Source organism: Phascolarctos cinereus, unplaced genomic scaffold (genome assembly GCF_003287225.1).
Source record: "Phascolarctos cinereus isolate Bilbo 61053 unplaced genomic scaffold, phaCin_HiC Scaffold_2;HRSCAF=192, whole genome shotgun sequence".
Taxonomy (NCBI): domain Eukaryota; kingdom Metazoa; phylum Chordata; class Mammalia; order Diprotodontia; family Phascolarctidae; genus Phascolarctos; species Phascolarctos cinereus.
In genome coordinates this window covers 149,421,887-149,446,861 of record NW_027555625.1, presented here as the reverse complement: position 1 = coordinate 149,446,861, position 24,975 = coordinate 149,421,887, and the positions used below count along the sequence as shown (strand labels likewise).

The window sequence follows — 24,975 nt, the reverse complement described above, 5'->3', positions numbered from 1 at the left end:
CATATGAAAAAATGCTCTAAATCGTTATTGATTAGAGAAATGCAAATCAAAACAACTCTGAGGTACCACATCACACCTGTCAGATTGGCCAACATGACAAAACAGGAAAATGATAAATGTTGGAGAAGATGTGGGAAAATTGGAACACTAATACATTGTTGTTGGAGTTGTGAAACGATCCAACATTTTGGGGAACAACGTGGAACTATTCCCAAAGGGCTATAAAAATGCACATACCCACTTCTAGGGCTATATCTTAAAGAGATCATACAAATGGGAAAAGGACCACATGTACAAAAATATTCATAGCAGCTCTTTTGTAGTGGCAAAGACTTGGAAATTGAGAGGACCCATCAACTGGGGAATGGCTGAGCAAGTTGTGGTATATGAATCTAATGGAATACTATTGTGCTATAAGAAATGATGAACAGGTTGACTGTAGAAAAACCTGAAAAGATGTATATGGTCTGATGCTGAGTGAAGTGAGCAAAACCAAGAGGACTTTGTACACAGTAACAGCGACGTTATGCAATGACTAAGATTGTTAAACTGAACCCTTCTCAGTATTACAAGGATCTAAGACATCTCCAGAGGCCTTGTGATGGAAAATGCTGTCCACATCCAAGAAAGAAGTATGGAAGTCGAATCGCTATCACTTATTTTTACTTTCTGTTGAGTTTTGTTTCATCTTTCTGATGGTTCCTTGTATTGGTTTTAATTTTTACTTACAACTTCAGAAATGTGAAAACATGTTTAATGGGTATGTAAATATGAAGCCTATATCAGATTATGCGCCCTCTTGGGGAGGATGGGGGGGAGGAAATGGGAGAAAAATTTTCAGCTCAAAAGCCTATGGAAATGATTGTTGATAAACCAAAATAAATTAATAAAATTAAAAAAAGAAAGGAAGACTCCAATTATACCTGTGCTTTCTAGCGTTTTTAATAGGAATGGGTGTTGAATTTTATCAAAAGCCTTTTCTGCATCTGTTGAGATGATCATGTGGTTTCTGTTGATTTTGGTGTTGATATGCTCAATGACGCTGATAGTTTTCCTAATATTGAGCCAACCCTGCATTCCTGGTATAAATCCTACCTGGTCATAGTGTATTATTCTTGTGATAAGTTGCTGCAATCCACTTGCTAGTACTTTGTTTAAAATTTTTGCATCTACATTCATTAGAGAAATTGGTCTATAATTTTCTTTCTCTATTTTGACTCTTCCTGGTTTAGGCATCAACACCATATTTGTATCATAAAAAGAATTTGATAAGACTCCTTCTTCACTGATTTTCCCAAATAGGCTACATAGTATTGGAATTAATTGTTCTTGAAATGTTTGATAGAATTTGCATGTAAATCCATCTGGTCCTGGAGATTTTTTCCTAGGGAGTTCATCAATGGCTTCTTCAATTTCTTTTTCTGAGATGGGGTTATTTAAGTATTTTACTTCCTCTTCGGTTAATCTGGGCAACTTATATTTTTGTAAATATGCATCCATTTCACTAAGATTGTCAAATTTGTTGGCATATAGTTGGGCAAAATAATTCCTAATTATTGTTTTAATTTCCTCTTCCTTGGTGGTAGCTTTGCCCTTTTCATTCTTGATACGAGTAATTTGGTTTTCTTCTTTCTTTTTTTTAATTAAATTAACCAAAGGCTTATCTATTTTATTGGTTTTTTCATAAAACCAGCTCTTAGTTTTATTAGTTCAATAGTTTTCTTAATTTCAATTTTATTAATTTTTCCCTTGGTTTTCAATATTTCTAATTTGGTGTTTAGTTGAGGATTTTTAATTTGTTCTTTTTCTGGTGTTTTAGTTGTATGCCCAATTCATTAATTTCCTCTTTTTCTATTTTATTTATGTAAGCATTCAGAGATATAAAATTTCCCCTAAGAACTGCTTTCGCTGCATCCCGTAGGTTTTGGTATGTTGTCTCATTATGGTCATTCTCTTGAATGAAAGTATTGATTGTTTCTATGATTTGTTGTTTGACCCAATCATTTTTTAGGATTAAATGATTTAGTTTCCAATTATTTTTTAGTCTATCTTTCCATGGCCCTTTATTACATATAATTTTTTATTGCGTCATGATCTGGAAAGGATGCATTTAATATTTCTGCTTTTCTGCATTGAATTGTGAGGTTTTTGTGCCCTAGTACGTGGTCAATTTTTGTGTATGTGCCATGTACTGCTGAGAAAAAAGTATATTCCCTTCTGTCCCCATTCAGCTTTCTACAGAGGTCTATCATACTTAAGTTTTCTAATGTTTTATTCACCTCCTTAACTCCTTTCTTGTTTATTTTGTGGTTAGACTTATCTAGTGCCAAGAGGGGGAGGTTCAGGTCCCCCACTAGTATAGTTTTGCTGTCTATTTCTTCCTGTTAACTCCCTGAACTTCTCCTTTAAGAATCTGGATGCTATACTTTTTGGTGCATATATGTTTAGTAAAGATACTACTTCATTGTCTATGGTGCCTTATTAGCAGGATGTAGTTTCCTTCCTTATCTCTCTTGATGAGATCTATTTTTGCATTTGCTTTGTCTGAGATCAGGATTGCTACCCCTGCTTTTTTTTCTTCAGCTGAAGCATAATATGTTCTGCTCTAGCCTTTTACCTTTACCCTGTGTGTGTCACTCTTTTTCAAATGTGTTTCCTGGAAACAACATATTGTAGGATTATGTTTTTTAATCCATTCTGCATCCGTTTCTGTTTTATGGCAGAGTTCATCCCATTCACATTCACAGTTATGATTACTATCTGTGTCTTTTTCTCCATCCTTTTCCCCCTGTTTATGCTTTTCTTTCTCTTTTCTCCTTTCCCTCCCCCCACTAGTGTTTTGCTTTTGACCACTGCCTCCTTCAGCCCCTCCTCCCTTCTATTATCCCTTTCCCTTTTCTTCCCATTTACCCTTACTGCTTCTTCCCTCCCTTCTCTCCCCCCTTCCTTTTCTTTCAGCTTTTCCCTACTACTGCCTATAGGGCAAGTTAGATTTCTGTAGCCAACTGATTATGTTATTCCTTTCTTGAGCCAAATCTGATGAGAGTAAGGTTCAAACAGTGTTCACCTCCCTCCCTTCTTTCCCTCTGCTGTAATAGAATTTTGTATCTTTTCCTGAAATGTAATTTATCCTTATCTGCCTGTTCCTTTCACAGTACATTTTCTAACATCATATTAATCCACTTATTTGGATCCATTTAACCCACTTGATCAGATTTTTTTTATCATTACATCAAAGTCAACTAATATCCACTCTCTTTATGTATACTCCTTTAACATGGTGTAATAACAATACAGTTCTCAAGAGTTGCAAGTGTCATCTTCCCTTGTAGGGATGTAAACAGTCCGCCCTCATTAACAACATATTGTATCTTTCTGTCACCTTTACCTTTTTATGTGTTTCTTGAATCTTGTACTTGAAGATGAAATCTTTTATTGAGCACTGGTCTTTTTATGAGGAAGGTTTGGAAGTCCTCTATTTCGTTGAATATCCATCTCCTCCCTTGAAAAATCATGCTCATTTTTGCAGGGTAGTTGATCCTTGGCTGCAATCCAAGCTCCTTTGCCTCATGGAATATCATTTTCTATGCCCTGCGGTCTTTTAATGTAGAAGCTGGAAGGTCCTGTGTAATCCTGACTGTGGTTCCATGGTATTTAAATTCTTTCTTTCTGACTACTTGCAGCACCTTCTCTTTCATCTGGTAATTTTGGAATTTTGCTACTGTATTCCTTGGTAGTTGTCAATTTGGGATCTCTTTCAGGTGGTGATGGGTGTATTCTTTCTATGGTTATTTTCCCTTCTGGTTCTAGGACTTCAGGGCAGTTTTTCTTTATGATTTCCTGAAAGGTACTGTCCAGACTATTGTTTCATCATGACTTTCAGGTAGGCCAGTGATTTTTAAATTATCTCTCCTGGATCGATTTTCCAGATCGGTGTTTTACCGATGAGGTATTTTACGTTTTCATCTATGTTTTCATTTTTTTGTTTCTGTTTGACTGATTCTTGCTCTCTCATAGAGTCATCAATTTCCATTTGTCCAATTCTAGTTTTTAACAGATTGTTTTCTTCTGTTAATTTTTGTACTTCCTTCTTCAATCGGCCAATTGTATTTTTAAGGGATTTATTTTCTTTGTTGTACTTTTTTTTCCAGTTTGCCAACTGTGTTTTTTAGGGACTTGTTTTCTTGAGGGTACTTTTTTTCCAATTGGCCAATGGTATTTTTTAAGGATTCTTCTACCTCTCTCATTTGACTTTTAAAATCCTTCTTGAGCTCTTCTAAGAAGGTTTTTTGGGCTTCAGACCAGTTCATATTCCCTTTTGATGTTGCAGATGTGGGTTTGTTGACAATGTTGTCCTCTTCAGAATTTCTGTCTTGATCTTCACTCTTCTCATAATATGAATCTATGGTATGTTTCTTTTTACTCATTGTGTTTCTTTATTCCCTGGCCTTTAAAGGGATTGAGCTCTCCTGCTGGGAAACAGAGGGTACTGACCCAAGCTTCTTGTGTTGGGAGGCTAGGTCTTGCTTGGACACTGGCTTTGTGTGCTAGGGTCTCTTATGTTGGCAGTTGGAGGCTGTAGGGTTCTGGAAGCTTACCTCATGTTGGGCTGGAATCAGCAAGGCTGGAACTTTCAGGCAATGCTAGGTTGCCTGCTTTTCCTTTCCTTTAGCTTTCTTCAGCTCCTTTTAGGATGGGTGCTACAGGGTGTTTATCTGCCTGGGGCCCTTTGCAGTGCTGCCTCCCTCGTTTCTGCCAATGCACTGGGAGATTCCTTTGTGGTAGAGTGCCAGGTCACCTGGTGGTTTTCTGAGCTGGTTTCCAGTGGTTCCCCCACCCTCACTGAGGCACTTGGAGGTCCAGGTGTTGGTGTTTACCTGCTCTACCATCTGGGCTTCAGGATCTCCAGGGCTGTAGGGTTCTGACAGCTTACCTGGTGTTAGGTTGGAATCAGCAAGGCTGGAACTTCAGGAAGACTGTAGGTTGCTTTCTTCAGCTCCTTTCAGATGAATGCTGCAGGGTGCTTATCTGCCTGGGGCCCTTTGTAGTGCTGCTTCCCTTATTTCCACTGAGGCACTGGGAGACCTGTTTGCTGGGCTGCTGTACTGCTCCTCCCCATGGTTCTTCTAGTTCAGTTGTTCCAGGGTTTTTTTCTGGGGTGATATTTTGTGGGTTTTCAGAGGTTGATAGGGGAGAGTGAGAGCGACTACATTTTTATTCCTCCATCTTGGCTCCCGGAAGCGGAAGTTTTGGAGTTCCCTTTTGAAAAGCTGAATTCCGTATTTCCCTGTTGATTACTTAGAAGTAAATACAAACACATATACACATAGTGTGGTCTTTGTAATCTATTTATGCTGTAAAATATGTTGGTCAGTTCTCACTTGTGTGTAGATTTGAGTACTTGCTATACCAGATGGTCTAATGTTAACCCAAGCAAAATTATTTTTTTCCCCAATATACTGACATAGAATTACAAGATCACATCATCAGCAAGATGGCAAAGTGGTTGTTTTCTACAAACCTCTCCGTCCTAAAAATCTCAACAAAGTACATATGTGCAGCTATAGAGTAACTAAAGGAAATACCACACAAAGAAAAGCCTCACAAAAACTTAGACAATGAAAGATACTTAAAACTTCTGTCAGCATCTCCATCCCTAGGCAACTCCCTAGGCAAATCCTACATTGAATTTGGTGCAGGTGCTGTAAATGCTATAAAATCAGGCTGTGGGAATTCCTGCCGTTCTTTGTAGTTATCATCTAGTGTGAACCCCACTGGACATATCACAAGGACAGAAGACAATGATCCTGTTCAGCCACATGAAAAAAATATTTTAGAACTGGAGGAAAAAGGAAGCAAGAGTGCATTGTCACTTGAGGTCAAGCAGTTAGGGCTTCTGTGCCTGAAGAAAGAGAACTAGAAATCCAGCTGTGGTCAATCTTCTCCCCACACTGTTTATTCTGGACAAGGAACCAGCCAGGCTGCTACACTCTACAACATAAGGAGGTTGATATTCTAAGGCCAAGTTGTAGGGGTCTCTGCAGCTGTTTAAGGGGTATGTGCCAAGAATGAGTAGTAAAGCTATTACAAATAGAAGAAAGAGTCAGGAAGACTCTTTGATGAGATGCCCAGTATAAATATAGCTCCTAAGAAGATAAACTAACAAGGAAATGTGTAAAAACTGAAAGTAAAATGAGTAAAGATATAATAAAGACCATAACAATCTCAGCAAGTTTAGCATAAAGGAAAATGAAGCAACAATGTCTAATCAAAGAGTTCTTTGGACCCTGTAGAGATCATAGAGCTATAGGGAAAAAAAACCCAAAAAACCTCTAGAATTGTTCAAAACTGACATAAAACTTTTAAAAGAAGAAACAAAGCCTTTAAAAGTCTCCCTTAGACTTTTGCAGATCCCATGAATTTAAATACCATCTTTATGCAAATGATTCACTGCTCTGCCTAACTAGGTCTAATACCTTCTCCTGAGCCTCAGCACCACATTAACAGTTTCCTGTGGGACATTTTAGCTAGATGTTCTGGAGATATCTGAAGCTTATCACCTCCAAAATGGAACTTACTGGTTCTTCCCTGCCAAATCTTCCCATTGTCTAAACTTCCTTGTTTCTATCCAAGACACCACCAGTCTTCAAGTCTTCCAGGTTTATCATGATGGCATTATCTAGGACGCGTTACTCTTTCATTCCATATATCCCTTCATTTCCCAAATCTTGCCATTTCTACCTCCATAACTTCTCTTTGCATCTAGCCTCTTCTCTGTACTCTCGTAGCCACCACCATATTTCAGGTCCTTATTGCCTCTCTCCTAGATTGTTGTAACAAACTTCTAATTGGTTTCCTTGCTTTAAGTTTCTCCACATTGCAGTCCATCTTACACATTGCTACCAAAATGATTTTCCGTAAGTGCAGATTTGACTCCCATACTTAACTGCAGTGGTTCCCTCTTGCCTTGAGGCTAAAATATAAATTCCTCTGTTTGTCTTTTAAAGACCTTCATATTCTCTTCCAGCCTTGCTGTACAGCCTTATTGGGCATTACTGTCCTTCCCACACTCTGCAGTCTAGCCAGACTGGACTTCCCTGTATTCTTTATCTATCCTTCATTTTGCTTCTCCATGCCTTTGCACTGTTCACTCCCTCTTTTCCTCTGTCTTACATAATCCTTCTCTTCAAGATGTAACTCAGACTTCACCATCTCTATGAAACCTTGTGCTCTCTTTCTCAAATTACCTTGTATTTATCTCTTTTGTATGTATCCTCTATATTTATCCCATATGTGCTTATCAATATATATGCTTGCTGTTTTCCTTATTTGAATAAGGTCTTTGAGAGTAAGAATCATTTCTTTTTTTTTTCTTTTTTGTTGTATTTGTAGCAGAAATGGCTAGCACAATGTCTGACATGTAGCAGATTCTTTATAATGCTTGTTGATTGAAAATTAGGTCAGAATTCAGAGTTCTTACTGCAGAACTAAAGACAGGCTGCAAATAGGAAATTTCCAGCACACAGAGAATCTCTCCAAAGTATAGCTCTTAAAGTGTGTGTGACAGATTTAGAACATAGAAATACAGAAGTGGTAGAAAATTTGTCAGAAAAAAGAGTCAGAGACAGTAATTAAAAAAAAAAAGAATTATGTGTAAGCCAGAAGCATTGACCTTTACAAAATAAATGTGAAGATTAGAGGTCTCCCAAAAGATTCTGAAGGCACTGAGAGTGGTAAATAAAAAACCATGAACATCTTCCTTTAGGAAATAATATAAGAAAACTTTCCATAATGTTTGAACAGGAGAACAAAATGCTAATTGGTGTCAATCTATGGTTTCAGAAGAAAAGCCCACATTTGAAACTCTTATTGAATTTCACAATTTCTTTACTAAACAACACATTTGCACATAACCAGGAGGAGGGGTATAGTCTTTCAGACATGGTTGATATGTTAGTTTTGTGGAATTTTTTTTTAAGTATTTGTTGCAAGGTATGGTTAATAAAGTATAAGTGGATAAATGAAGAAATTAATGCAATATAAAATAAAAAGCCATCTATAACAAAAAGCAGTTCTCAGATATTTTTACTGTATTCCATCTTAACATTCCTAGGGTGCCTTTCTTTGTATACCCTGTACTTAGCATAGTGCCTGGCACATAGTTGATATTTAATAAATATTGATTGACTAACTGGCCCAGTTCAAACACACTGGCTTTCCCAAAGCTTGTCTGCATAGCTTTTACCCATTCCATGATAATCTTTTTTTTCCAACATAACAAGTTTTCTAAAAGGAAAGGATATTTTTCAAGACAGAACTCTCAGTATTTGTGAAGAGGAGAAGTTAAGAAAGAGTGGCAACTTGAGGGGGACGAATAAGTACAAGAAGTGAGGGATGCTCTATTGACAAATGCTCCGACACTCCAGTATGAACTCTTACAGCAGATGTCCTTTAACATAGGAAATGCTGAGCTGCATCTAATGTGACTGTAAAGAATTTTTCACAATTTCAGGGTGTTTTAACTTTCATAAAATTACATCTAATTCTTGTACAGCTACAGTATGTGCTATATAGTAGGTATTCAGTAACTGTTTGTTAGTTGATCTTTTCTCCTTTTCCAATTTTGTTCTAATTATTTCTCCCCTCTTAATATACTTCTGCCATCATTCCAACTAGGCTGTTTCTGATACACAATGTTAGTGAAAAAGCTATCCTAGGCCGTGTTCCAGCCTGTGAGGGACCTTTCTGAGTCTTTTTTTTCATACAATGAAAATCTTAGATTTACATGATTTCTGAGGCTTATTGAATCTCTAAAAATTTAAAAACTTGTAAGGTTTCTGACCCTGTCCCCAGTATATATCACCTGACCTTAATGGCACATTCAGATTGGGCAGTATTTTGATGCCATCCCATGACAGTTTCAGTATACAATCCCTCTGAATGGATTGAAAGAACAGATGTAGCATAAAGAGATATATGATTTTAAAGATATTTTATTTTTGGAAAAACAGAATCTCATTTTTATTTGAAGAACAGGTTTCAGGATCCTGAGATACTTATTTAAGCAGTGTGTCTAATTTATAAACAAGTTTTATTTTAAAAGATTATTTCTAAATCAGTTACTTGTAATACATCTTGCCATAGAAACAATGATTAAAATGGTAAAGTCCTAGGATAGCTCATGAAAGCTCATTTTATCTGTTATGTAGCTGAACAATGCTAAGGGCACATAACTATCCTTCATAACTCAGTTGCTGTGTGAGAACTCACAGAATATGTTTTCCTCTAATATAGTGGTAGCAATAAAGGTGGCCATTCTCTTTCCTTCTCTCCTGTGCCAAATCAGAGCAGTGTTTTTTCCTGAGTTCCAGTCCAGAAGAGAAGGCAAGCGGGCCTAGGAGTCCTCAGCAGCAGGGACAGAATTTCTGGGTGTCCTTAACAGTAGTATAAAAGGAGGATTTTCAGGAGGAGGAGGAGGAGGAGTAAGTTTATTGATAAGATGGCCCTTTGTAAGTAAGGAATATTCATAAACTGAGAACTACCAAAGCACTTTTCCTTTACTTTAGTAGCTGAAATAAAACTTCATCAAAAGCTCAAAATGAGGAAATAAAACTTTCCAGTATTTAGGGTGCTCAATGTGTGCGCCTAGAAACTCATACCACCATTCTTGAGATTTTTCATTACATTTTACCTTTACTCTTCCTTAGTCTTGAAGTTGTTTATGTGTATGTTATTCCCCCTGATTACATTGCCAGCTACTTGTGTGCTATATATTTGTATTCTCAGTACCCTTTGTGTAATTTGTTGAATTTAACTGGGTCTATTTGTTTGAACCCTTATAGTATGTGAGAATTAAGGAAAAACAATATATCTTTAAGACTCTTAGAATATATCTCTCTGTGAATACTGGAGGTTAATTTGGCTTATAGGCTAGATGCTTTTCACTCAGTAGATGTGGGCAGAAGAAAAATGGGTTATTCTCTACTACAGAGTATATGAATGGCAGTAAGGATATTTTGGTAGGACGTCTGATTGTCTTATAAACTCAGGAAAATATTCCTTTCACGTTGTGAGCTAACATCTGGTTGAGTTACATAAAATAGCCCATTCATGTGGGATTTATAGTATTGTTTTTTGCTTTTTAACTTTTCATACCTACCATTACTTTTTATTTTCATCATAGGTTGCTCCAGTTGTGTCAGCGAACTATGGCACTTCCCTTGGGGCGAGGAATGTTTACTTTGTTTTCATACCATCCAGTTCCAACAGAACCGTTGCCTGTTCCTAAACTGAATCTAACTGGTATGTTGTTGGTGCAGAAGGCAGAAATAGGAGCAGTGGGTGGAAGTTGCAAAGACATAAAAATAATCTTAATGTAAGGGAAAACTTATTAATGATTAGAGCTATTTCAAAGTCAAAATGGGAAGTAATTCTTTCCCTTGAACTAGAGTTCACCAAACAAGGGGAGATGACCATTTATGTGTTGTAGTGTGTGAAAAATGCTTATTCAGGTATAGTTTGACTAGTCAAAATTGCTATTGAAGTCCCTTGCAACTCTGATATTCTGTAATTGTCATTTAAGTTGTAGGCCTCATAGAAGTGATAAAAAATTATAAACAAACATGTCCCAAAGAGTTCTTTTGGAATAAATTGGATTGAAAACAAAAGAAACACATTTTCATTTTTTTCCTTTATGACACACATTATGTTTTGTGTGAAACAACTTTAGCATTTATTAAATAAAGTGATGAAAAAACATCAGGTAGAGAATACAAGTCCATCTCTCATTTGTGTATTATTTAATATTGTTAATTTAAATACAAAAGACCCATTACAAAACAAAGAATTTCTGAAATGGCTCACATTTCAAAAGCATCCTTTTTACTTTATGATAGTATTATATTGTTTCATGGTAATGACGAGTAATGATGAATGACTTGTCTACAGAGTTCAGACAGTAGGGTAAAAACATTTTTTAGGAACAATTTAAAACCCAGTACCAAAATGGTTATATTTTAAGAAAAATGCTTTCATTATTATCTTCAATAAAATATTTATATTATTTATTTCTAGAGGCTTAACTTGTGTAATTGTACAGTAGTATACTTTCTCAGCCTTAATTAGGAAAATTGAGACCCAGCACTGTACTTTATTGTTTGATTAGATCGATATAATATTTGATAAGTAGTTATTAAATACCAGTTTAACTCATTTTACTGCCTTTTTACTGCCCATACAGTGACAGTTTTCTTAAATGTTATTTTTGAACTTAATTATAAAATTTGCTTTCAAGCCTACTTCAGACTTTATCACTTTTATGTGGTGCTTTACACAGTGTGATGTTAATTTTCTTTACTTTAGCCTGAATACTTATTCATGCTCTTAAAGGATATTAGACTGTTAGTAGTAGAAGCATGGAATAGAGCCTAAAAGGAAAAAAAAAGGGAAATTCAACATTGGTCCTCTGATGACAGACAAACAGATCACCACTAGTCCCATTTTTGAAAACCTCTTTAGCTTAAAAGGTTGAGTAGAGTTTGTGCTTCACTATCATAGCATTTGAGAGCCTGTGATTACAGCTTACCATGGTGAGGCATCAGTGAAGGACTGTACAGCATTAAGCATAATAATGACTCTTAAGATTCAATGAATGACCTAATCTCAAAAAACCTAATGCACACTCTTTTCTGCTAGTGTCTAAAGGTAATTTAAAGTACTTAGAGTAATCCAGACATAGACACAGATACACCACTGTGCTATAATTAAGCTAAAAAGTTTTTCCATACGTAGTTGTTTTGCAGAGATCTTTTCCTCATTCAAAATGCTGTTTCTCCTTTAATACCTATACCTGATATTGTATTTCCTGTCTGCAGTGAAGATTCATGATAACACGTGTGGAATTTCACTGATTTCATTAATCACGTATAATATTGTAAACTATCTTCTTGGCTCTGACATAGATCTTAACTCTACTGGTGAAATGTCTTGATGTTTGGTAGGCTATTTTAAAGGTCAAATTTCTGAATGATAGAGTATTCATGACAAGATTCACATGTAAGAACTTGTCACCAATCATAGAATATTCCATGTGTTTCAACAAAAGGGAGCCTTTTTAGTTTAACTCTCTCTTTGCCCCTGATTTTAAAGACAAGTTAATTAATTTTTATTGATTTTTATTTTTGAAGGCTTACAGAACCTTAACATGAATTTAAGTATTAAAGAGTCAGTAATATAGGACATTAAGAAGTCTGTGCATTATGGAGCTAAATTTAGCTATATAGCTTCTGTTGAGTATTTTTTATTTTCCATTTTTAATGTTAAATTTTATTTTGCTGGATAGGACGGGCTCCTCCTAGGAACACAACTGTGGACCTTAACAGTGGAAATATTGATGTGCCTCCCAACATGGCATGTTGGGCTAGCTTTCACAATGGTGTTGCTGCTGGGTTAAAAATAGCACCTGCTTCCCAGATTGACTCAGCTTGGATTGTCTACAACAAGCCAAAGAATGCAGAATTGGCCAATGAGTATGCAGGCTTTCTTATGGCCTTAGGCTTAAACGGGCATCTTACAAAGCTAGCTACGCTTAATATACATGACTATTTGACCAAGGTGAGTATCTGAATTTGAAAGAGAGAAGCTTTAGCATCCACTTGTATTTTCTGGCATAGAGTGTGCAAAACTGGATTATCTTTAAGACTGCTGTATTGTTTGACTCCTAGAGTTTATTGTGAATGCAGTATTTAAGAATTAAAGATGTATTTTCTCTCTCATAAGTTCTTTTTTTATTCTTAATCAATTCACTGTTTTAGGGCCATGAGATGACAAGCATTGGACTGCTACTTGGTGTGTCAGCTGCTAAACTAGGCACAATGGATATGTCAATTACTCGGCTTCTCAGTATCCACATCCCTGCTCTCTTACCTCCAACTTCAACTGAACTCGATGTCCCTCACAATGTTCAAGTGGCTGCAGTAATAGGCATAGGCCTTGTCTATCAAGGGACAGCTCACAGGCATACTGCAGAAGTTCTGCTGGCTGAAATTGGTAAGATCTTATCTGGTCTTTATTAGCATATTTCTTCAAAATCAAAATTAAAATAATGGTAAGATTAGAAAAATTAAGATAAGTAAGAGGTTTAGTTGAGAATGAAACAGTTCTAGAACTTTTTTCTTACACCAAAAGTAGTCAACAAACATTTAGTAAGCACTTAGTATATACCAGTCACTGTCTTAAGTGCTGAGGATGCAAAAAAAGGTAAAAGACAGCCCCTGCTCTCAAAGTGTATTACTGTTGCTAAAGTAGCAGAGTCTTGTGACTATAACATATATATATATACATATATATATATAAAACTATATATAATATGACTCTGTGTGTGTGTGTGTGTGTGTGTGTGTGTATAAACTATAACTATAATCTTGTACTATAACACAGAAGGAAAGTGATGTACCGGACAGAAACTTGTTCTTGGAGTCAGGAAGATTTGGGTTCAACTCCTGTCTCTGACAAATAACTGAATATGTGACTTATAGCAAGTCGATTAACCCCTCAGTTCCCTAGTCAACTCTCTAAGATTCTAAATTATAGAGCAGTTGCTTACCTATATTGAAAAAATGAATTTCCTCACCAGGAGAGCACAATACTAATGAAATCATAGTTCCTTTCTCCTTTCTCCCGTGTATAAGAATATACAACCTAATTTGTTTACAAGTGTTAACCTGTGGTATCCATCTTAAGATGGATATTATAAGGAGGTAAATGTGGTATCATCCAAGCAATCCATTGTTGTACTTTTCAAAATCACTTTGAAATAATGGCAGCTAAAATGTATAATTTTATTAAAAGTACATAGTAGCTTTCTAGTCTTCTTATACTTTACACCTTGGCCCTTCTTTCTTTCCCTTTTCCCCCACTGTATTCTTTTTGATCCACTGACTCTGGCCTCCTTGCTATTTCTTGAGCAAGATAATCCATCTTCTTACTCCAGGAGTTTTTACTGGCTGCCCTGCATGCAAAGAATATTCTCCTTCCTCATCTCTGCTTCCTAGATTCACTGACTTTAAGTCCTAACTGAAATACCACCTTCTCGAGGAAGTCCTACTGGATTCCTCTTAAGTCTAGTGCCTTCCAATCTCTGTTGATTATTTCCAATTTGTTGTATTTTGTACATGATTGTTTGCATGTTGTCTCCCCTATTATTTGAGGGCTGGGACTATCATTTGCCTTTCTTTGTATCCCCAGTGTTTAGCCCAGTGCCTGGCACATAATAGGTGCTTGGTAAATGTTTCTTGATTAACTGATGGCTTATTCTTTTTACCAGAATATATCTGACCAAAAGGCAATAATAACTAAAAACGTGACTTCAGATTTGCTTTAAGCTTTATATTCTTAAGTTCTGATTTTATCATTTTTTACTAGGAATTATTTTAGCTGAAGTTTGTGACATACTAAATTATGAACACTGAATAATGGCCCTTTTTTTCTTTAAAAAATATTTTATCTCTGCTTTTAAAGAAAATTTCCTGTCACTTCCCAGTGGACCTTTTTTTAAATAACAATTTTCAGTGAATAAAATAGCTATATAGAGTTATGAAGGAAATCAACTATATTGAAAAATAGCCAAATTTTTTTTTTTAATTCAAGGACACAAGTTTTAGGAATCCCTGCTCTATACTTTCTCATTGGATGCCATGGTTTTAACTATCATTTCCATGCAGATGACTGATGGATCTATATATCCAGCCTCAGTCTCTTCCCTAAATCAGTTTTGGACCACCAGCTTCCAGTTGGACATTTCAAACTAGATATCTTAGAAGCATTTTAAACTGAATATATCTAAAACTGAACTCATTAGCTTTTGCTCCAGACCCCTCCCCTCCTTTGAATTTTCCCATTGCTATGGACAGTACCAACATCCTTCTAGTCACTCAGGCTCACAACCTTGGTCTCATCCCTTTTTCTCATCCTGCATATCTAAATCAGTAGCCAAATTTTGCCCTTTATCCGTTCACAACATTTCTCTTATCCTACTTCTCTCCATACATATAGCTGCCGCCTTAGTTTAGACCCTGATCACTTCTTGCCTAAATTATTGCAGCAGCACTGCCTCCTTCCCTTTACCTGATAGAGGCCCTCTCATCCTTTAAGATACTACGTAGGGGAGCAGCTAAGTGGCACGGTGGATAGAGCACCGGCCCTGAAGTCAGGAGGACCTGAGTTCAAATCTGGCCTCAGACCAAACACTTACACTTACTAGCTGTGTGACCCTGGGTAAGTCATTTAACCCCAATTGCCTTTAAAAAAAAGAAAAAGATGAAACATAGGTACCATCTTTCTTCATGAAGCCTTTCCTGATTCCCCATTCTATTAACTGCTAATGCCTCCCTTCCAAACTACCTTCTGTTTAACTAGTTTGTAAACATTTGTATTTATTGACCTCATATTTATGTTGTATATTTTTATATTCACTTGCATGTAAGCTCATTACAAGTAGGAGTTATTTCATACTTTATGCTTGTATCCACAGTGCCTACGTGTGGTGGGCGCTTAATATTTGCTAATATTGATTGATGCTTTTGAAATTCTATGTTCATCAGTTTACTTTGGTTTGTGTTTTCTTGATTTTAAAATTTAAAAGAATTTGTGTGGCATTTCTACTGGACAGAGAAATCTAGGTAACAGCATTTTTTCTTGAGAAATTGAAAATGCTTCTTTTTTTTCATAATCAACATTTTCACCAAAATAGATTGGTATGTTATTTTTCCTTCAGCTGTAAATAATCTTTTCCTTCAAGTAGTATCTCTGTTCTATGTTACCAGGTACAATGCTTGAGATATATTGCTCTGTGATAGTAAAAATAGCTTTAAATATATATTATTTTAAATCTTAGTTTAAACAAACAAAATATAGGGAAGACAAAAACACTGAAGATAACTTTAAAACTAATGTATCTTTCATAACTGAATTTTTTTATTAACTTTTCTACCCCCTCAAACTCCACAGTTCCATGGGGAAGAGTTTGTAAGTGGCCAAAATTTGTAAATTATGATCATTTACAGTTTTCATACACTAATAATTTGGCCATGGTGAGCATCATTTTTCACTTATTGTGAAGTAATTTTGACTAGTCATACATTAATCATCAGCAATATTAACTCTTCTGTTAATTATTAGAAATTTAATGCCTTAAAATTATTTTACAATGTTAAGATGTTAGAAGAGATGTTTAAAATTTGTTTTTTTTTTAAAGGGCGTCCCCCAGGTCCAGAAATGGAATATTGCACTGACAGGGAATCTTATTCTTTAGCAGCTGGTTTGGCACTGGGCATGGTTTGTTTGGGGGTAAGCGCTTTATTCTTTCTCACTTTTTAACATGTAGCCCTTAAATTTGTGTGAAAACTTTGGTCTTATTGAATCTTTCTTTGAAGCTTACTCTGTCTTACTCTAGCAGCTTAATTCTTAATTCTCGCTTCATTTGTGGATTTTAAAGAAGTACCAGGTCTTAGTGGGAAGGTATCTTGGAGTATGTATCTGACTTAAAGATTCTTTTCTTTATTGAAATTTAGTGTTTATATGTAGAACAAGAAAACAGTAAAAGGCATCTAAGGCAGAATACCCAAACTAGGTATTAAAATGTATGAATAGTTAGACTTCAAAGTTGGTGTTTTCACTTATCACAGTGGTGGCAGAGAACCTGAAATAGCTAAAATATCTGGTGTTTATTGCTATAGTTACACAGTAGCCTTCTCTTTGCCTGTCAGATTTATAAGTACATACATATATATTTTTACATGTGTATATATGTAAATATATATGTAGAGGCAGCTAGGTGGCCCAGTGCATAGACTGCTGGGCTTGGAGTCAGGAAGTCCTGAGTTCAAATACAGCTTCAGACATAGCTGTATGACTCTAGGCAAGTCACTTAACCTCTGTTTGCCATAATTTTTTTTTTTTTAATGAGGCAATCAGGGTTAAGTGACTTGCCCAAAGTCACACAGCTAGTACATGTCAAGTGTTTGGTCTGAGGCCGGATTTGAACTCAGGTCCTCCTGACTTCAGGGCTGGTGCTCTATCCACTGCTCCACCTACCTGCCCCTGTTTGCCATAATTCACTGGAGAAGGAAATGGCAAACCATTCCAGTATCTTTGCCAAGAAAACCCTGTAGCATGGACAGTATTGGTGTGCTGTGGTCCACAGGGTCACAGAGAGTCAGACATAACTGAACAACAAATGTTTACGTATGTATATATGTACACATTTGTGTGTGTATACACATATGTATTTATACTTACATACATAAGCCTATAAAATACACATATATATACATTTTAAAATATAAATATATGTGTGTGTATATATACGTATATATACACACATATTTAAAATAATGGGATAAATTCTTTCATGGTATGGAAGTGGACTCATTTCTAGTCGGAGATTGTATCTGACTAGATTTTTTATGTTTAAAAACTTTTCTAAATCATTAGCTTGAGTATATTTTAAGTTATTAAACAAATTGACTATGCTGATAGAGGACTGTAGCTCAGAAGAGAGACTAGAGCTGGATATATAAATCTGGGCATCATCTTTGTAGAGAGATAGATGAGGCCATGGGAACTGATAAAATCACCAAATACGGTGGTGTACTGCAAAAACCAGAAGAGGGCCAAGGACAGAGGCTTGGGGGATACTCATAGTAGCAGGTATAACATGAAGAACCAGTAAAGGAGACTAATCAGACCAAAAATGTAATGAGCTACAGTGAATCCTTCCCCTAACTGGAGTTGTTCAAGAAAAGATTAGAGTATCACTTAATGGAAACGCCATAAGCAAGATTCTTAACCTGGGGTCTGTGGACTTGGTTTTTAAGAATAATTTGTGAAGTTCTTTGCAAACCTCAAAGTATTACATATTTTATGCATTTAAAAGCATAATTCTGAGAAGGGATCCTTAAGCTTTACTAGGCTGCCTGCAGAGTCCATGATTCAAAAAAGATGAATAACCCACCACTAAAGAGGGTATTTCTGTACTAGGGAAGCATTTGGACTAGAAGATGGCTAAGGTTCTTTCCTTTTCAGTGTAGAGAGAAGATCTGAAGTTTTGTTTGTTTTTGAAGTGTTTGAGCGTAGATAGTATCCAATTCATATAGTGTTGTGGCTTATATTTAGTTCATTTCTTTAATTGGTAGAGATATGTTTTATAATCGCATAAGATTTGTTTTAAAATACTTCTTTTTTTCTTTATTTCAAGCATGGTAGCAGTCTTATAGGCATGTCTGATCTCAATGTACCTGAGCAGCTTTATCAGTATATGGTTGGAGGTCACAGGCGCTTTCAAGCAGGAATGCATAGAGAAAAACATAAATCTCCAAGTTATCAAATTAAGGTAAGTGTATAAAGTGAAGCAGATTGAAATGCGGATAAGCACTAGTTCTTAAGTTTTCATATTATCATTGGGGAAACCATTGAAAATAGGTATTTTTTGAATGAGTGATGCACGAATAAATTGGGGAATATATTAACTAAATAATTCCAATCAGAATCCAGAATAATTTTTTTAACCGAAAATAAATTCAGAAGTCATGTATGTGAATTGGAATTGACTTCAAAAATTATCTTTTGATAGGAAGGTGATACAATCAACGTAGATGTGACTTGTCCTGGTGCAACTCTAGCTTTGGCGATGATCTACCTGAAAACTAATAACAGGTATTGATTATTTACAAATTTGCCTTTTCTTAAGTAAAACATACCTATAATCATAAAGCAGAAAGAAAGCTCTCTAAATTCTTGTTCCATGGATGAATCTCTAATTATCAACCCCCAAATGCAATATCATTTATAAAGATTTTAGCTTTGGGTCATAAATTTTAGATGATAATAAAAAAAATCTGACAGTGTCCAGTTCTTACAAATTTCCAGATTCTAAAATTTTTGAAATTTCAGTACTTATATGGTTTATGTTACTAGCAAAACAGCCTGTTAGGTCATTTATTTTAAAGTGAGTCCAAATTCTGGTTCATCTTCCTATATACAAATACATAAATTCTGTTTTAACTTAGCCCTTGCCACCCCCCCCAAAAAAAAACCTTGAACAAACAAAACCTGTCTTCAGTAACTTTGCTTATACTGTTCCTCTGTCTGGAGGACTTTCTTTCCTGTCTCTGAACCCGTCCTCCAGTGCCTAGTTCAAATGTTATCTTCCCCATAAAACTTGTGCTGATCCCCTCATGAATGAAAAAGCCTCTTCCTTCTATTGGCCTCTTGATTTTTATCATATCTGAAGTGCAAATGTTATCTATCCTACTGTATCATAAGCTCCTTAAAAGCAGGACCTATATCTTCAATTTTATATTGCTGTCTGTGGCTAGTACTCTGCATTGCAATAGGTGGCCAGAAAACCTTCATTGTTAAGTTTTTTTGTTCATCAGATGCATTGCAGATACTTTCAATACTGCAAGAATTTTCTTTATAGTGGGAAATTTCAACTTAGCTGGGCACATTATCTAAAGTATCTCTACTGTGAGTTTAATCAATTTTATTAGATCATTGTAAGTTTAAACGGAAACAATGAGAGGATGTATTTCAAGAGATTTTTTTCAATGTTCTGAGACTTTTCCCTTCAATAATAATAAATCAGTCAGCAGGCTTTAATAAAAAACTGCACGCTAGGCACTATGCTAGGCACTGGGGATGCAAAACAAAAATGAAACATTAACTTCAAGGGCCTCTCATTCAGTTGCAGAATAGAATAAAAAATTAATGTATGACATAATTAACAAAATAGTTGAACATAATGATATTTTGTGATTTAATATTCTTGATTATGTTGCTTCTTTTAGAGACTTATAATTTGATTCTGTCATTTATCCTAATGGTGTTATTCTGCTTAAACAGGTCTATTGCTGACTGGCTCCGAGCTCCTGATACAATGTATCTGTTGGATTTTGTGAAACCAGAATTTCTTTTGCTTAGGGTATGGACAGTGTCCCTCTAAATCTTAGCATGATGGAGGCAGTGACCATTATTTTCAATATTCAACTTGTGTGTTTTTCCTAAAGACATTTCTAATGGGCATTGTAAAACTGCTTCATTAGTGAAAAGAGACTTAACTATTTTTGCCAGTAATTTCATTACCTGATACTTGGGATAGCTGTTAGACTTCCCAAGTTATAAATAGCAACCTGTATTGCATACTTTGTTTCTTGTTTTTATTCCATTATATTACTAGGAAATATTGTTTTAAAATATTGCCATTCTACTTAAACAAGTTATTTTTGTTTAAAAATATTGTTTAAAAATTTTTTCCTGAAGAAATTTAAGAATTAATTGCTAGCCACTTTTAATGAAGCCTGCCATTTTAGAAGAGTTTCTGTGCTTAATTGGGAAAAGAGTTGTGGGGAGGGAGAGATTAGGTGAGTGTAATTAAAATTTTCCTAAAATTATTTTGAAGGATGCCTGAAAAGACAGCTGGTATATGAGATTTTCCCTAGTCCTGGGAAAATCTAGTTCTCATACATCTGTTTTGGGTCTTCTTTTGTTATAATCAAGACTTAAGGTGCTGGATATCCTCTCTGTGAATCTAAAACCACATCCCCACCTTTTCCTAAGGGAGCAGTGTGGTGTAGTGAAAAGAGTAATAGACTGTGTCAGAAGAGTCTTAAGAAAAATTTGCTAATTTACTCACTGTGAGCCTGAGCAAATCACTTCATCTCTGAAACTTTCCTTATCTGTAGAATTGAGGAGATTACATTGCTAAAGTTCTATAAGTTCCCAATTTCTCTCACCACTTGAAGGGAGGGATTATAATGGCAGTGTGCTTCCTGGCACTTGGCTCTCTGGATGGCACTAAATATATCCCTGTATTCCTAAGATGCATACAACTAACATGTTGCTAATCTGTTAAGTGCTTTTACTGTGTAATTACAAAACTATTTCTTTATTACCAAATAGCTAAGAGGCAACCAAGGGTTTTTTGTGCATTTTATACAGAAACTGACTGTCTGGAGTTTATCATAGGATTGGTTATTAGAGAATGCCAGAATGTCCTTTTAATCATTATAATGTGATTATAATACAGAACTTTGCATATTTTATTAACCTTGAGCTTTTTCTGATCTTTTTCTTTTTTTAAGACTCTTGCTCGATGCCTGATTTTATGGGATGACATTTTGCCAAATTCCAAGTGGGTCGACAGCAATGTTCCACAAGTGAGTACATTTGCTGGATTTTGTCAAATTTTTGTCAGTAACAACTATTGCTTACAATTATATAAAACATTATAGCTTACATAACTTTCTACACAGCAACCCTGTGAGATAGTATAGGCATTGCTATTTCCATTTGAGAAAAGACTAAGCAATGAAATCAGTTCTCTCTTTATAGGTTATTGTTTTAAAAAACACACATTGATCTGTGGGGTAAAAGAAAGAAGGGATCATTGAGGTACAAAAAGGGTATAAGGAGTACAGATTAACTTGGAAACTTAAAGAATTAGGATAAACAAAAGGTCTAGGAGTTGAATTATTATTCCGTGAGCTAAGCTTTTGACCTCCTAGAAGAGAATGACTATCTTTTGTGGGAGAGAATAGGGTGATGATGATGATGATGATGATGATAGTGTTTACATAAGTGTATACTATGTGCCAGGCATTTTGTTAAACATTTTGAAGATATATGATTTGATCGTCACTACAATCCTGGAAGGTAGGTACTATTATTATCTCCATTTTGCAGTTGGGGAAACTGAGGCAGAGGTTAAGTGATTGACTCAGGGTCATACAGCTAGTAAGTGTCTGAAGCTGGATTTGAACTCAGGACTTCTTAACTTTAGTTCCAGAGCTCTATCAGCTCCACCACCAGTGGCCTCAAGAACTTGAACTTTGAATGGTAAAGGGGAAGGATAAAGGGCCAAGAATGGGTGATGAATCTCAATCAAATCCATAAATAAATAGTGAAGGAGTAGTGAGAGATGGGAAGGTGAAGCTGAGACAAAATTTATTATGGAAAAAATGGTTCCAAAAAAGCAAGAGTTGTAATCATGCTAACAGATGAGGCAGAGGTCAAAGGCACAAGACAGAGAAGCAGGAATACTACATTGTACTTAAAGGAACCATGGACATCAAACTAATATCAGTGCTAACCACATGTTAATGGACTTGGAAAATTCTTTTGTCTGATCATACTCTTGTCAGTGACAATGCATCCTAAATTGTTGTGCAGATTTAGTGCTGTATCAATCCACTACCAAGGGGATACCTTATATAGATAAACAAAGTAACAACAGAATTCATTCCAAGTAACAAAAGGTCTAAAATCTTAAGGGAAACGATGAAAAAAGTAAGAATGAAGGGAGACTACCACGTCCAGATTTCCAGTTAAGTTATAGAGCAGTAGTCATCAAAACTGGTTAAAAAAAATACAAAGTAGACCAATGGAATAGAGTAGATATGGAACAGTAATAGTAGTAGCCAGCATACAGAGAGCACTTGAGGATTTTCAAAGTGCTTTTTGTACGTAATCTCATTTGATCCTCAGAGCCGCTTTGTGAAGTGTAATTATCCCTGTTTTATAGATGAGAATACTGAAATTGAGAGTGGCTGAAATCAACTTATCCTGAGTCACACAGTTAGTAATTATTTGAGGGAAGATTTTAACTTAGATCTTGATTCCATGGCCAACAGTCCATCTACTGTACCACCTAATTGCCCTTAAGATAAGGAAAAATTGGAAGTGATAGAACTCAGTGTAATAGAATTCAGTAACGCAGTGTTTGATAAATTCAAGAACAAATTACCTGGGGAAGAGATGGAAATTAGACCAGTGAAAAGCAACTTTCCAGTGAGGAGACTGGGCTTTGAATCACATTGTTTGTTCTTTTTCAGTGAGAATTAGCTTGCCACCTTTTCTCTCTTCTTCACCTCTAATTCCAACCACAACCATGTTCTTGTTTCCTTTAAAAAAAAAAAAAGATCACTTCCAGCTCTAAATTCAGTAAATATTTGGTAAGCTCCCTTTTGTGAATTTAGGTTTGGTTTTAACAGTCACATGTCCTTGGATTAGTTGAAAATATAAAGGATCAAATGGATGAGATTAAAATATGGGTACTATTATAACATGATGTGAGAAAACTACTAATATATGTAAATATATACATGACATATCATGTCATGTATCTTAGTCTTTAAATCACTTAAACATGTAAGTTGAAAACCAGTTATGGATATCTAAGAATGATTGATTTATACTTTACAGATCATAAGAGAAAATAGTATTTCTCTTAATGAAACTGAAATACCATCCTCAGAGGACCTGAACTTGGAAACCCTAGCGTAAGTACTATAATATGAAAAAGAATTGAAAAGCTTAATTCCTGTCGGATACATACTCTTTATTTTATATATTATTTTAAAATTATTATTATCATCAAATTAGTATAACACATGATTAAATAATATTTACATTTTTAATTAATAAAGATGTACTTTCTCTTCCTTCCACTTTGTTCCCCTCATTGGAAAAAGAATTAACAAAACCCTTATAACAAATATACATGGTGAAGTAAAGAGAACCCCCACATGGGCCATGTCTGAAAAATAAATGATATGTGCTCTTTAAAATGTAGTACATACAAATGAGAGGCAATTCAGTTCAGTTACTTTTTGTCAAGCATTTAGTAAGTACATTCATGACTGAAGATAGTGTCATGCCTACTAAGCGTAAGTGTGTTCCCCAAGGCTTTGTTCTTGGCTCTCTTTTCTTCTGCCTTTATGTTCTCTCACTTGAGGATCTCATTAGCTCCTATAGGTTCAGTTATCTCTCCAGTAATGATTTCCAGGTGTGTATATCCAACCTTAGTCTCTCTTTTGTGCTCCACTCCTTCTCATCACTAACTACCTTTTGTATATCTCGAACATTGTAGGTATGTCAAATTCGCCATGTCCAAAACAGAACTCATTATTTTTCCCCCAAGCCCTCTTTTCTTTCCATCTTTCCTATTACAGTTGAGGGTACCACCATCCTCCTAATTCCCCTGATTCACAGCCTTGATGCCATCCTTACTCACACTCACCTTACTAATTTCATCCCTTTGTCAGTTCAGTCTGTTGTTAAATCTTGTTGTTTCTATCTTTGCAACATCTCTTTCTGTATGTCTCTTTTTTCCATTGACACAATCATCACCTTAGAACAGTCTATTGTTACCTCTCTCCTAGATTGTTTCAGTTCCTTCTAACTGGTTTCTCCATTCCAAGTCTCTACCTGCTCCAATCCAACCTCCACACAGCTGCCAAAGTGATTTTCCTGATGTATGAACAATATACCCATCGTACTCCATTGGCTTCCCATTACCTGCACAATAAGATATAAAGTTGTCTGGCATTTAAACCCCTTCACAGTCTGGTACCCTCTTACTATTCTAGGCTTCTTATACTTTATTCCAGGGATGGGAAACCTGCAGCCTTAAGGGTATTTGTTCTGTGAAGTTTGGATTACTCAGAGGGTCACATTTGAGGACCTAGAAGGGCCACATGTGGCCTCAAGGCTGCAGGTTCCCCACCACTGCTTCCCTTTTGCATACTTTGCAATTCAGTGTCACTGGCTTTCTTGCATATCATATTCCACTTCCTAACTTCTGAAATGAAACACAGCTTATTCAGCAGCAACAAGCAGAAGCTGAAATGTTGTGTCCAATGAGCACCTGCTTGTCAGCTTGGAATGGGTAGCATGTGAAGGAGAATATTATGAAATAAGATTGAAGACCTAGGTTGGAACCAGATTGTGTTAGGCTTTAAAGACAGCCTCCTTACCCACTTTTTACTTGACTGTCAGACTCATCCAGAATATAGTCTGTGTTTGTTCTCCTTCACTTTTTTACCACTAACTCACTATTCCATAATAATCTAGTTTTTACCTCCATCCATACTGAAATTCTGTCACAGGTTACCAGTAACCAGATAGCCTTTACTGAATCCT

The 24,975-nt window shown here is 35.8% G+C and overlaps 1 protein-coding gene across 1 annotated transcript in view; it reads left to right on the top strand.

Moving 5' to 3' along the window:
- Positions 1-24,975, top strand: part of ANAPC1 (anaphase promoting complex subunit 1) — a 159,857-nt gene that overhangs the window by 78,849 nt on the left and 56,033 nt on the right. Inside the window, exons 27-35 of the mRNA XM_078149679.1 lie at positions 10,184-10,302; positions 12,341-12,612; positions 12,813-13,047; positions 16,253-16,344; positions 18,254-18,388; positions 18,629-18,711; positions 19,900-19,978; positions 21,138-21,212; positions 23,257-23,333. Of these exons, the coding sequence (XP_078005805.1) occupies positions 10,184-10,302; positions 12,341-12,612; positions 12,813-13,047; positions 16,253-16,344; positions 18,254-18,388; positions 18,629-18,711; positions 19,900-19,978; positions 21,138-21,212; positions 23,257-23,333 (1,167 nt within the window). The remainder of the gene's footprint in view (positions 1-10,183; positions 10,303-12,340; positions 12,613-12,812; positions 13,048-16,252; positions 16,345-18,253; positions 18,389-18,628; positions 18,712-19,899; positions 19,979-21,137; positions 21,213-23,256; positions 23,334-24,975) is intronic.